This window comes from Condylura cristata, unplaced genomic scaffold (genome assembly GCF_000260355.1).
Source record: "Condylura cristata isolate star-nosed mole 26May11 unplaced genomic scaffold, ConCri1.0 scaffold00010, whole genome shotgun sequence".
In the NCBI taxonomy this organism is placed as follows: Eukaryota; Metazoa; Chordata; class Mammalia; order Eulipotyphla; family Talpidae; genus Condylura; species Condylura cristata.
Genome location: NW_004567111.1, coordinates 58,518,135 through 58,533,158, shown reverse-complemented (window position 1 = coordinate 58,533,158; position 15,024 = coordinate 58,518,135). Strand labels below are relative to the sequence as shown.

The window sequence follows — 15,024 nt, the reverse complement described above, 5'->3', positions numbered from 1 at the left end:
ACACTGCTGAGGGGAGCAGTGGGCAAGCAGGAGAGGTCTGCTGCACCATGTTTGTCACCTCCAGAGCAGGGACGGAATTCACGCTGAAGTGGCTTTTGTTTCTTAGTGCTGTGCTTTAACCCGCTGCACCACTAGGGAGGGCCCTGATTCTGCATTTTTTTCCTGTGTCTGGTGCAGTGTTCAAAACTGAAGCTTTGAATGTTCTTTAAAGACAATTTCAAGGGACTTAAATATGGCCACTTCTAGGACCCACTCTTATTATCTAAAGAAGGGCTAGCCTAGGGACAATAATTTCTCGCAGTATAAGCAGATTTCTTGGCATAATTTCAACAATGTCTTTTTTAAATTTATTATTATAACTAATGAAGTATCATTGTTTTACATCCTTGTTAATATTTTGACAATGTAGGATTTCCACCCTTATGTGTGGTCATTATAGCTCTCCCACCACCAAACATAGTCCTCTACCATAGTCAGCTATGCTATTCTTTCCCCTTGCTTCTCACCTTTTCCCTCTTCCCCTCCTCTCTTGGTTGCCAATGATCTATAATCAGATTTCAGGGTTTGGCTTTCAAGATTGTCTCTGTTTGAACCTTTGTGTCATCTCTATATTCCACATATAAGTGACACCATGCAGTATTTATCATTCTATTTCTTGCTTATTTTACTTGGCACATTCCCTTCCAGCTCCATCCATGTTACCACAAATGGCATAAGTTTGTCTTTTATTTTAATTGCTGAGTAGTATTCCATTGTATATATATACTACATATTCTTGACCCATCTGGGGACATTTATTTTATTTACGTATCTTGGCTATGGTACATAGTGCTGCAGTAAACTTAGGAGTGTAGGTCTCCTTTCAAATCAGTATTTTTTTTTTTATTTAGGTTAATACCTTGGAGTGAAATTGCTGGGTCATATAGCAGATCTTTTTTAGTATTTTGAGAAGTCTTCATGCTGCTTTCAGTAGAGCTTAACCAGTTTACATTTCCACCAACAAAGTAAAAGTATTCCTTTTTCTCCACACCCATGCCAACATTTGTCATTTCTGAGGTTTTTTGTTTGTTTTAATATAGACCATTCTCACAGGTATGAGGTGGTATCTTATTATAGTTTTTGTTTAAATTTCCCTGATGATAAGTAATGATCAGAAATTTTTTCTTGTGCCAGTTTGCCATCTGGTATGTCTTCTTTGGAGAGGTGCCTATTTAAATCTTCTTTTTTTTTTTTTTTTTTAAGATTTATTTATTTGTGCATACAGAACTGGGGTACAGGCCATAGGCTCAGGGGTGGTGAGAGGATTCACCAGAGACAGAGTGGGGAGCAGAACAGGCAGATCGACGAAGTACACTGCTGCGGGGAGCAGCGGGCGGGTCAGGAGAGGTCTGCCACACCATGTGGTCACCTCCAGGGCAGGTGGGAATCGAACTCATGTGCAAGCAGCTTTAGATTCTCAGTGCTGTGCTTTAACCCGCTGCGCCACCAGGGAGGACCTAAATCTTCTCATTTTTTAATGGCTTGTTTTCTTTTTGTTGAGTTATATGAGCTCTAATTTCAGTCCCTTGTCATATATCTATAGTGTGCAGATACTGTGTCCCAATCTTGTAGTATCTCTCTGTTTCGGTTACTGTCTTTTTTGTTCTACAGAAGCTTCTCAGTTTGATGTAACCCCAGTTTTTTATATTCTCCTTTGTTTTCCTTGCTGATAGAGACAAATTCACAAAGATATTTCTCATTTGTGTCATAGATTTTGTTTGCCATTTTTTCTTCTATGTATTTTTTGTTTCAGATACTACATATGTCTTATCTCCATTTTGAGTTGATTTTCTTGTGTGAGATCATGGTGTAGTTTGACTTTTTTTTTTTTTTTTTTTGGTATGTGACTATGCAGTTTTCCACCCAATTTACTGAAAACGCTTTCCTCATCCATTGTATATTCTTCAACCCTTTGTTGTAGATTAATTGTCCGTATATGTGTGATTTCAGATCTGGGCTCTCAGTTTTATTCCTTTGGTCTCTGTCTTTTTGTTCCTCTACCATCTAGTTTAAATTATTATAGCTTTATAGAATCATTTGAAGTCTGAATGTAGAATACCACTATTTTCCCCCTTTTTTGGAGAGTTTTGGCTACTTGGGGTCTTATGTGTTTGCATATGAATCTCAGTAATATATTTTTCATTTCTTTGAACAGTGCCATTGACATTTTTATTGGGATTGCACTGAGTGTAAATTGTTTTGGGTAGGATGGCCATTTTGATGATTTTGATTCTTCCAATTAATGAGCAGTGTATATCTTCCCATTTCATTGTGTCATCTGTTTCTTTTAACAATGTCTTATAGTTTTCCTTGTAAGTCCTTCATCTCCTTCTTAGGTTTATTCCCAGGTTTTGATTATTTTTTGGCAAGATTTAAATGGGATGGCTTTCTTAAATTTTTCTTCCTCTAGTTCATTGTTTTCACACTGAAGGCAACTGATTTTTCTGTGTTGATTTTGCTGACCAGCCCATCATTTTGCTGACTGGTTTATTGTTTTATTTCATTTATTTATTTATTTATTTATTTTAGTCTTTAGGGTTCCCTGTGTATATTATCATATAATCTGAAAAAAAAATCATAGCTTTACTTCTTTCCCAATTTGAATTCCTTTTATGGTTTTCTCTTGCCTAAATGCTCTAGCTAGGACTCTGCTAGTGTGAAAAGTGGTAATAGTGAACATCCTTGTCTTGTATCAAATCTTTTTTTTTAAAAAGATTCTTTTATTTATGCATACAGAACTCGGGTACAAGTCAGAGGTGCAGGGGCAGTGAGAGGACTTACCAGAGACAGAGTGGGGAGCAGACCAGGCTGACTGTCGAAGTACACTGCTGAGGGGAGCAGCGGGTGGGTCAAGAGAGGTCTGCCATGTCATGTGGGTTACCTCTGGGGCAACTCATGCTGAAGTGGCTTTAGCTTCTTAGCGCTGTGCTTTAACCTGTAGCTCCACTAGGGAGGGCCCTCTTGTACCAAATCTTAATGGAATAGCTTTCAGTTTTTCACTTTGGGCTTTCTTTTTTATTTCTCTTTTATTTATTTGTGCCTTAATTTTAATATTCCCTTCCTTCTACTGACATTTGGATTTTTTTGTTTGTTCTTTTTCTTGTTTCTGGAGATAAGAAAAAGTTGCTTATTGGGGCTATTTCTTGTTTGTTGATATGGGCCTTTAGTGCGGTGCATTTCTTAGTACTGCTTTTGTTGTTTCCATACATTCTGGAAAGTGAGTCTTCATTGTCCTTTACCTCAGGTATTTGTATGTTTCTTCTTTGACTTCTACATTAATCCAGTGGTCTTTCAATAGTGTGTTGTCCATTCTTCCTTTATTAGAAGTGTTGCCTGCTTTCTTTTTTTAGTTGATCTCTCGTATACCTTTATGGTTAGAAAGATACTTGGTATCATTTCAGTTTTTGTTAATTTATTGATATTTGTCTTGGGGCCCAATATGTGTCTGTTCTCTTCTTACCCACATTGTTTCTTCTGAGAATGCTGATGTAAGCCTGGTCTGTGTAGATTACCTACACAGTTCCATTGTAGATTATCTGCTTCTCCCTCACCAACTTCAATATTCTTTCTTTGCTTCGATTATGGGAAGTTTCACTACTGTATGTCTTGTGCTCATTTCATTTTGTTTAGTTATCCTGGTGTTCTTTTACTGTCCTAGATTTGTTCTTAATCTCCTCTTCCAGGTTTGGTATGTTTTCTTTTATTATTTCTTTAAATATGTTCTCTTTCTTTTACTTATTTTCTTTCTGAGATACTCTTTGATCTTATATTGCCTTCCCTCATGCTGTCGGCTAGTTCATGAGGTGTTTCTTCATAGTTTTTCTCTATTTTTTTATTTCTTTTTTTCTTCTATCTTGCTACTTTGTAAACTTATCTTGAAGTATTCTATAGCTTTCTATGGTATTTTTCATCTCCTCTTTTAATATTTTTTATCCTCTAATTTATTTCCTTCTTTAGTTTATTATATTTGATCTTCTGTTTGTTGCTTTTGTTCTGAGAACAGCCCATTTTTCTGAATTTTCTGATCTGTTTTTCTGCATCTATTCTGTGAGTTCTCAGATTTCTTTAGGATGGCAGGCTTGAATTCTATATCAAATAGGAAGAACAGATCTTCCATGTCTTTTAGGTTAGGTTCTGAATTGTTTTCTCCACTTGTGGTGTTATACTAGCATTTAGATGTTTACTGCTATTTGTTGTAGTATTCCATCTTCCCATTTTTTTCAAACCCTGACTTTTGTGAATTACATCTCTCTAGGCATGTCCCCACTCCTGCTACACTGGGCGGATGCACTCAAAAGGGAGCAGCTGGGGATCACTACTCTTGAGCAGGGCCCTGCATGTCCCAGACTGGAGCTTGCATGGTTCCTAAAGCACTGAGGGGTCATCCTGAGGTTGGGGGTGCTTCTAAAAGGTGACTAAGAGCTATTGGTGTCATTTAAGACCCTGTGCAGTCTGGAGTGGGGTATGTGCTGGATCATAGGGTGTGGAGGGTGGTAAAGGCCTGTTTATGATGGGCAGGTCTCTTTGTGGCCCATACTGGTGCCTGTGTCTGCTCCTGAGGTGCTGGTGCCTGATTTGGGAGTTAAGGGAACTTTCCAAGAGTTAGCTAGAGTCCAGGGGTGAAGGGTAAATCCCTGTGCTGTCCATACAAAATCCTGCATGTGGATATATGTAGCAGCAGCAGCTTTATTTCATTGGTCAAGTTTGTGACAACCAAGATGTTGTAAGTGAATAAACTGTAGATAAGTGAATAAACTGTGATTAGCCCAGGCAATTAGCACTAAAAAGAGCTATGCAGCCATGAAAAGACATGGAAGAAGATAAATGCTATTACTAACTGAAAGGCCAATATGTAAAGGCTACATAGTGTATGACTGCAGCTATATGAGATTCTAGAATAAGCAAAGATAACGGCAATAGTAAAATGATTTGTTTTTTTCCAGGATTTGGAAAAGAGAGTATGATTAGGCAAGGCATAGAAGATTTATAGGGCAGTAAAATTATTCTGCATGCTATCATAATGGGGAGATACTGTCTCTACACATATATCTAACATATGATAAGCATCATTAAGAGTGAGTGAACCTTAATGTGGAGTATGGATTTAGTTTGGTTGATTATAAGAAATCACTACTCTGGTGCAGGATGTCAGTTAGGAGGAGCTGGCAGGGCTATAGAGGTATGTGGGACATCTCTAATAAGTTTTCTCTGAACCTTAAAACTATTCAAAAAGTTTTTTTTAAAACTTACTTTATAAAGAAGTTCCAGGAACATTGCATAATTTAAAAACAAGTTTGTTTCTTACAAGACTTCTTAGTGCCTTAATTGTGCAAAGTGATTTTACAAGAAAGAAACATTACATGTAGTTTCCCAAATGTACTTAACTATGAAACTGAGGAATAACTAACAATTTGAAAAATACTCCTTTTTCAAAAATAGATGAGTGCTTTTAAAGTACATCTGATGAACTAATTCACTTCTGTTTTTATTTAATTTACTTTAAAACAGCCAGCTAGAGATGACTTGGTAGGATGGTTTCTTTGGGGAGATTGCTAGCTAGCTAATCAAAAAGCACTTACAGATTTAAAAATAGTAATATGATACTTTAAAAAAAATATTGAAAAATCATCCTCAAAAAGTAGATTATTCCTAAGGAATTTATAAGTCTAATAAGACCTACTTTATTTTAAAAAACAAATCTTTGATTATGTGCAATAAATTTCTTGACAGTAAGCTTTGGGATGAGGAAATACAATGCTGCTTTTTTCTGGGGGTTTTTCAAACCCAGATTTCTAAGATACCTTTCTTCTCATTTAACACCAGAGAGTCCCCTGTCCCCTAGTTTTGTGGGGTTTTGTTTTGTTTTAAGATTTGTTTACTTATGCACACAAGAACTGGAGTACAGTTCAGAGGTGCCAGGGGTAAGAGGATTCGCCAGAGACAGAGTGGGGAGCAGTACAGGCAGATTGACTGAAATACACTGCTGAGGGGAGCAGTGGGTGGGTGGGAAAAAGTCTACCAAGCCATGTGGGTCACCTCTCTGGTCGGAATCAAACTTGTGCTACAGTGGCTACAGATGGCTTCATAGTGCTGTGTATTAACCTGTTGCACCACCAGGGAGGGTCCTTCTCCTCTTTTAATAATAAATTTTAACTATGGATTTTATTTGTCCTTTTTCAGGTACAATATTTAGATCATGGATTCACTGAGAAGATTCCACAGTGTCATCTTTACCCTATTTTGCTTTACCCTGATACACCCCAGTTCTGTATTCCTTGTCAGCTCTATAATACTGTACCTGTGAGTAAACAGTAACTTGTGGAATGGCTAATACTAAATATATGAATAATTTTCTAGAAATTAGAATATGAAATGAAGTCCCTTTCATTTGCAAGAAAAAAAGGTACCTAGAAATAAGTTTAATAAGATAACTAAAAGCCCTTTGTGAAGAAAACTGTACATCTAAAACATTTAGATCTAAAACTACAGATCTAAGTGAAGAAAAATAATCTCCTCATAGATAAAAAGGTATTATTGTAAAATTTTAGTTATTTCATCAATATTTCAACAAACCTGAATCTGGAAATCTGATAAATGTGTGGTATGTTAATTCTCTCTTGCTGTATAACAGATTAAGCTAAAATTCAGTGGTATTTGTTAATGATAAACTTTCTTTCACCTCATAGTTTCTTTAACTCAAAGATTGGGAGCACCCTACCTGGGTCAAGAGGGCCAGGGTCTTTTATGATGTTGCAGTCTAGAAGCAGAAGTGCAATCCTTGGAAGGATTGACTGGGAGAGCATCTATTCCATATGATTCACTCAAATATTACTTGCAAAAGCAGTCTCCTAACTCACTGTTGAGAGGAGGCCAGTTCTTGCATGGGAAATTCTTAACTATATGAAAGCATAGCAATTACTGCTCCTTAATAAGTATATATCATAGCCATTATACAATCACTGTGTTTGCAATTTCATCCTTAAAAATACTTTTTACAATGTTGTTTTTTTTTTAAAGATTTATTTATTTGTGCATACAGAACTGGGGTATAGGCCAGAGGCTCAGGGGCAGCGAGAGGCTTCACCAGAGACAGAGTGGGGAGCTGAACAGGCAGATTGAGGAAGTACACTGCTGAGGGGAGCAGCGGGTGGGTCAGGAGAGGTCTGCGCGCCATATGGTCACCTCCGGGGCAGGCGGGAATTGAACTCTTGTGGAAGTGGCTTTAGGTTCTCAGTGCTGTGCTTTAACCCACTGCGCCACCAGGGAGGGCCTACAATGTTTGTTTTTAATGGAGGTTTATTCTTTTTTTTTTTTTGAGAGTGTGATATTATATTTTTTTTATTACAAAGTTTATTTTTACATCATTTTGCACATTTTTTTTCTAATGGAGGTTTATTCTTTTTAAGCACTTAAAAGAATACTAGAATAGAGGCATCTCAGACAAATTATCAGTTTAATATTATTTTTATCATATACAAATTATATTCTCTGAAAAATGTTTTATTTTGTGCTACTGTCTCGTGTTGTTTATAGCTACTTTTGTGAACCTTCATTTGTTTCCTATTTTGTGAAGAAATGAAAGAATCTGAATTTATTATCCCTAAATAGGTTGGAAATGTCTGGCAACCAGATGCAGTAGAACTCCTGCAAGAACTGCTTTCAAAAAGAGAGGTGGAAATTCACATTATGGTAATTTGATATAGCTCATCAAAGTATATGTTGATTAAATTATTTGCCAAACAATATACTAGGTAACAAAATTTGAGTAATATTTTTATGATAAACAGTGTACTTTTGACTATAAATTATTAACATAAAAAAATTACTGCTTTAGTTCCTAAGCTTGCTGTAAGTAACCTCATTTTGAACAAGTTTCTAAGTATTTCATAAGTATTAAAGTCATTAATTGGACCTTACTAATTTATTTTTACATGTGGGGACAGTATCAAAGAATCTGAGATGTTTATAAATTTATGTTGTCATTTTCAGGGTAGTTCTGTGTATGTGACACTCTCAGTGCAAGTGATTCCTATCCTCAGATCTTATCTAACTAGTGAAACAGCTGAATACAAGATGTAAACCTAAGTTCTTCTCACTACAAAGTAACATACTGAGAGTCAAATAATAAAAAGAGCAAGTGTAATAGAGTCGGTGAGAATTGAGGTAGCCTTTAGAGAAAAGATGATAACATTCTCCTCACCATGGAAATGCAAGGGCAGAAAAAAATAGAAACAGGCATGACACATTTTCAGGAAATAATATAACTGTTTAGGTAATAGGATTGTGGGGATTGTAGAATAAATAGAATAATAGGATTGTGGGGAGAATTTAGGAGAGGTAGAGGACAGCCAGCCATTGGAGTCACTGGAACACTAAGGTAATAAGGTAATAGGATTATCGACAGATATATTTAATGATTTGAGTAGAAAGATAAAAAACTATAAGGAAAGTGTATGAAAAGTGTAGTGACAGTGATAAAGATCTAAAAAGAACCAAGACCCATCTATTCACTATTAATTGGAGATGTCATGATTCTAGGACACCACTCTGGTAACTTATCAGCTCTGTGGATGACCACATAAGTAAGGTGGAGATTGAAATCATTTAGCTTACCGAGGCAATTTTCTTTGCTGCTTAGTTTAATTTAGAGAACAGTTTGTAGTACATGCACCAAAGGCTGCTCAATTTCTTAGAAATCACAAATATACATATCCTGCATCTGTTGCTACCATACGAAACTTCCCTATACTTACTTCTCCAACTGTATATAATAACAAAAATATTGATCTCTTGTGTGCTGGGCTCTGTTCCAGGTCTGGGGATCATGAATAATGCCTACCTGTGTGGAACTTCCATGTTAATAACATGAAACATAACAAAAAATTAAGATAATATATTAAATATTGATAAGTGCTGGGAAAAAAATAAAACTGCAGGCTATTAGGGTGGGGTGGTGCAGAGAAGGAGGTAACATTTAAAACTAGTGCCCAGGTAAGATATTGCAGAGGTGAGATTTGAGTGAAGTTTTTAAACAGTGAGAGGTTTTTAAACGCAACTATAAAGAATGCCACAGTAGGAGTATGTTGTGTGTAAGGAACAGCAGAGGGAGCAAGATTGAAAGGAGTCTGAGATGGAAGGAGACTTGTCAGTATTACTAATGCTGTCCAACTGACTTGGGAACCACTCCAGGGGTTCATCTGGTGTCCTTACATTGTAGGATTTTCATTTTGCTGCACTGATAGAGGACTGGATAGTAGATAAAGATATAAGCAGGAAGATCTGGAAGGCAGTTACAATAACTCAGTAGAATAAGGTGGTACTGATTAGAAATGGATGAAAGCTATCAGTTTATCAGTTATACACATGTTTACTACCAAAAATTGTGAAGACTTAAAACCATCAGAATGACCCCTTCTAGACAATTATTAATTTCTTGTAGTTTTTTTTAAACTGTATTCCTCTGTTCCTAAACATATTTTCACTCCTCTCCTACTTAGTATAAATTATTATTATCACCTATGCATGACTTACACTTAGTTGTGTACAGCAAATTATTTTTTAGTAAATACCTAAAAAGCTCTATACCATACAGACACGTAAATATATTTGCATAAACACAGTTACTGAGTTGCTACCTCATAACTTCCTAGAATACCAGGAAGAGATTTTTATGTAGTGAGTCACTAATCAAAATGGTGCTATTGTGATCATCAAAAATTTCATTTAATACTTGTTGACTGTAAAATTTTATTTCTAGCTACAGACTATATTTTTATACTGATAACCTTTTTTATTAAATTTAAATAGGAATTACCTGAAAATCCATGGGGGAAATCATCTGTTCATCTCTATTTTGATGGAATGTCACTTTCTTACTTTATGGTCCATCATAAATATTGTACTGTTGAACATTCTGAGGAAATATTAAAAGAAGTAAGTTAATTATTATAAGTATAGAAAAATTAATTTGGCTTAAAATGTCCTTTTGTCTGATACAAAGTTGTAGATATGGTCCCTAATGTTTGATATATTAAGAATCAGGAAAACTTATTAATAACTATTTATTAAGAAAGTAATACACTAGATCATGCTTTATAAATAGCCTAAACAAAAGTTTAAATGTTACTAAGATTTAATTAATGTTCCTTAACCTTCAAACCTAAAAAACCCATGTTTAGTCAGTGTAGTTTGACTATATAGATGTAAAAACCTTTATAAATTACAAGACTCTTTCCCCAGATAAAATATTTTCACCATTTATATGACATTATAATAGTTCCTCTAATCATGCTCAGTGAAATAAGTCAGAAGGAAAAAGAAAAATATCAAATGGTTTCACTTATAGGAAGAATATAAGAGAACCAAAGACATGGGGGGGGGAAATTATATTGGTTATTACAGTATAAAGCAAGTATTACAACAAAGCAAGACAAAAACAAAAGGACAATTATAAGCAAGAGATTTCCTACAGGGGCAGGAGTGGGGAGAGAGGGAGGAGCGTGGGGTACTGTGGTGATGATGTGGGGGCAAATTAAGGGAGAGGAGAAGTAAATAGTATTTTAAATGAACAACAGTGTAAACAGGTATATAAATTAATAAATTTTAAAAAGTTTCCCCTATTTTATTTTATACAGGAAATTTAGACCCAGATTTCAAGCTTAGCTTCAATAAACAGTCCATTCCAGTTGACCTGGTTCTTCTGTCTATAATATTTTTAAAAAACATAATTAGCCTATGATAAATATGTTATCACATTACAAGATGCTATAAATACTTTATAGAAATATGATGTCATTCTGTTTAGCAAGATATCTTTGTCTCAATTTATTGTTCACTAAGTTTTTGAATATTCATTTTAGTAGCAATACATACCAGATACTGAGTGTTCAATATAGGAAACTACTTTCTTCTCTTCATACATGTAAACCTCAGGGCAAGCTTTTTCTTTTGATCAAAGCAGTATGTGCCAGCATAACAATAAAAGATGTTCCATCTATTAAACTGGCTATTCATAATAAATAAATAAGTCTCTATCTTCAACTTGAGCTAGTCAATGTGAACATTTAGAGGGAAAAGGGAAGAGTCCCCAGTCCCTTATAAAAATTACCACTGATGTGTTTGACATAATTGTGAGTACTCTTATTATTTTGCAATGCTAAGATTATTCAGAATATTAGGGTTTTTTTCTTAATTAACCTAACTTAGTAACTAAAGGAATGCCAACAAGGACATGCACTTCATTTTTGTGATAGTGAAATATGAAAGTGCTTTATAATGATATTGTATTGTTAAGATGATTTTATTCATTAATAATAATACATTATTTCAGAAACCAACAAATTACAATAAAAAGTATGAGGAAGAAAGATGGGAAATAAGGTTTGAGGTAAGTAATTCGAAATAATTTAGAAACCTTGGCTACTTCATACAAAGGAATGATACAAAATCAGGAAGTAAGAATTTCCTTTTATAATAGCTTTATTAATGCATAATTTCCATATCATAAAGCCCATCTTTTTTAAAATTTTCAATTCAATGACTTTAAATATATTTACAGAGTTGTGTAATAACCATGACTATCTAATTCTGTATTTTATCACCCCAAAAGAAGACTCATAGCAAGTCACTTTTCAGTATCTTTTTCCCTAGTATCCTAGAAGCCACAAATCTTCTGACTCCATGTGGACTTTCCTATTTTGGACTTTTCATATAATGTAGTTATCAATACATATCCCTCTGTGATTACTTTCACTGAGCATGTTTTCAAGGTGTATTAGTATTGTAGTGTGTGTCCTTTTTATTGCTGAATAATATTCCATTATATAGTTTATACCACATTTTGTTTATCATTGATCTTTTGATGGACATGAGTTGTTTTGTCTATTTTGCATTTGTGAATAAAACCAGTATAAACATTCATGTACAAATTTGTATGGGGACAACTGTTTTTACTTCTCTGGGGATAGACCCAGGAATGGAATCAGGAAGTCATAAGGTGACTCTATTTACCATTTTGACTCTTTTCCTAATTATCCTAAGATAGGCAGGAAGTGGTAGTTAGATCCTACTGGTCTTGTTAAGTATTTTCCTAATGCATACATTATTGCATTTGTTCTTTGGCTACTTGTATATTTTCTTTAGTGCAATATCTGTTCAACAAATAATGATGAGATTCATATGGAACCACAAAAAACCTTGAATAGTCAAAACTCTCCTGACTAAAACAAAAGAGAACGGAGGCATCACACTCCCAGAATTTAGACTATACTACAAAGCCATACTAATCAAAACTGCATGGTACTGGAATGAGAAGGACATACAAACCAATGGAACCAAATAGAAAATCCAGATATAAATCCACAGTTCTACGGACAGCTAATCTTTGACAAAGGAGCAAAAACTATGCAATGGAATAAAGATAGTTTGTTCAGCAAATGATGTGGGGAAACGAGGCCGCAACATCCAAAAAAAAATGAAGCTAGATTACTATTTTAGACCATAAACAAAAACCAACTCAAAATGGATTAAAGAACTAGACATAAGGCCTGAAATCATAAAATATATAGAACAAAATATTGGTGAAACACTACATAACATATACTTCAGTAACATCTTTAAATATACATCACCCAAATCAAGGATAGTGAAGGAGAGGGTAAACAGCTGGGACTACATCAAATTACAGAGCTTCCATACAGCAAAAGAGACATTAACCAAAACAGAGTCTCCCTACTGATTGGGGGGAGGAAATTTTGCACACAATACTAATGATAAAAGTCTGATCATAAAGGTATACAAAGAGCTGACAAACCTGAAGAAAGTAAAGTGAGCAACCCCATCAAAAAATGGACAGCCAAAAAGACACTTCTCCAAAGAGGAAATGCAGATGGCCAACAGGCATATGAAAAAAATGTTCACCATTGCTTGTAATAAGGGAAATGTAAATGAAAATCACAATGAGATATGTTCTCAGACCAGGGAGAATGGCACATATTAAAAACACTAGTGACAACAAATGTTGGTGAGGATGTGGAGAAAAAGAAACTCTCCTACACTGCTGATGGGAATGCAAACAGATACAATCACTATGAAAAGCCACTTGGAGGTTTCTCAGACTGCTAAAAATTGAGCTTCCTTATGATCCAGCAATTCCACTCCTAGGTATCTACTCAAAGATCACAAAAACATTAATCCAAAAGTACACCTACATCTCTATGTTTATTGCTGCACTATTTATAATAGGGAAGATATGAAATCAACCCAAATGCCCAAAAATGGGTGATTGGGTCAAGAAGATGTAGTACAGATATACCATGGAATATTACTCAGCAATCAAAGATGATAAATTCATGCCTTTTGCAGCAACAATGGATGGAGCTGAAAGGAATTGTGCTTAGTGAAATGAGCCAGAAAGAATATGAAGAATACCAGATGGTTTCACTCGTAGCAGAAGCATAAGGGATCAGGAAAAAAATAACAATTGTAATCAAGTATAAATTGAAAAACAGCCATAAACCAGAACATTCTGTGAGGGTGGAGAGGGGAATAGGATCAAAACTGGGGTAGAAAGAGCACATGTGACTATGGTGCTTGCACATGGGTGATTGGTGACAAAATGAATAATGATGTAGTATATATATGTAATACATATACTAATAAATATCTGTGCAAGTCCTCTGCCCAGGATATAACATCAATAACAAAAAATATTAAACTGGTGGTACTACATTAAAAAACTTACATCAAAGAAGATCATCAATAAAATGAAAAGTAACTTGCTGAATGGGAGAAAATACTTCCAAATATATATCTGATAAGGAATTAATATCCACAATATATAAAAAAACTTCTACAACCTAACAGAAATATTCAATTTAAAAATGGACTGAAGAACTGAAAAGACATTTTTCCAAAGCAGATATACCTGTGGTCGACAGGTAAATGAAGAGTTATCAGAAGAAATATGTTTTTATAACTATGTGAGGTGAAAGATTAAACTTATTGTGGCTATATGTAATATGTACATACACATATATCAAATCATTGTGCTGTACATAATACAATGTTATATGTCCGTTATATATCAATAAAACTAAAAAAAAAGAAGTTAGTCTTTTACCCATTATTTTAATTGGATTGTATATTGTTTAGTGGCTAGAGTTCTTTATACAAATATCATTAATAGAAATGATTTGCAGATATTTTCGCCCATTCTGTGAGTAGGCTTTTTACTTTCTTGATGCACTAATTATTTGTTTTGATGAACTCTTCATCTGTTTTGTCTTTTGCCACTGTGCTTTTTTTGTGCAGGAAGTAAAAGTTTTAATTAGTAAGAGTTAGCATTTTTAAGTAGAATTTCATTCATAAGACTATAAAAATAGTATGTGCTTGTTGTAAAGTGACTTGAAACAAATCAGTAAAATACAACAGTGCATAGTCACTTTTTGCTAAACTCTTTAGTGTTTCAAATATATTTTGTTTTGGTTTGCTACCCATTTAGAGTGTTAAATAGCAATAAATATATAAATTTTAATTGATGAGTTTACACTAATTACTATACTTAAGACTTATAAAACTTTCTGAAGGTCATGCACCCACATTTTTATGTATATTTGCTTTTAACTATAGCTAATTGCTATCATCCTCTTAAAAGTCACATGACTTCCTATTATTCTTATGCTTTTATAGTAAACATATCCTTTTTGATAATTTTTTTATATAAGTTTATTTTTACATCATTTTGTACACTTATTTTTTCCGATCTCAATTGTAATCCCCGTAGGTTTCGATCACCAAGTCACCCGTGTGCCATCACCATAATCCCGTGCACTTCCCTCCCCAAGCCCCGTTTTGATCCCATTGCCCACTGCAAAATGTCTCTGGTATATGGTTGTTCATTATTCTTGTTATTTTCTCGCCTGGTCCATTATACCCCTGCTATGAGTGAAACCATCCGGTATTTTTCTTTCTTTTTCTGGCTTATCT

At 34.7% G+C, this 15,024-nt stretch overlaps 1 protein-coding gene across 1 annotated transcript in view; it reads left to right on the top strand.

Moving 5' to 3' along the window:
* Positions 1-15,024, top strand: part of RNF17 (ring finger protein 17) — a 134,328-nt gene that overhangs the window by 102,465 nt on the left and 16,839 nt on the right. The window contains exons 27-30 of the mRNA XM_012723193.1: positions 6,220-6,339; positions 7,648-7,728; positions 9,847-9,972; positions 11,369-11,425. Coding sequence (XP_012578647.1) covers positions 6,220-6,339; positions 7,648-7,728; positions 9,847-9,972; positions 11,369-11,425 — 384 coding nt within the window. The remainder of the gene's footprint in view (positions 1-6,219; positions 6,340-7,647; positions 7,729-9,846; positions 9,973-11,368; positions 11,426-15,024) is intronic.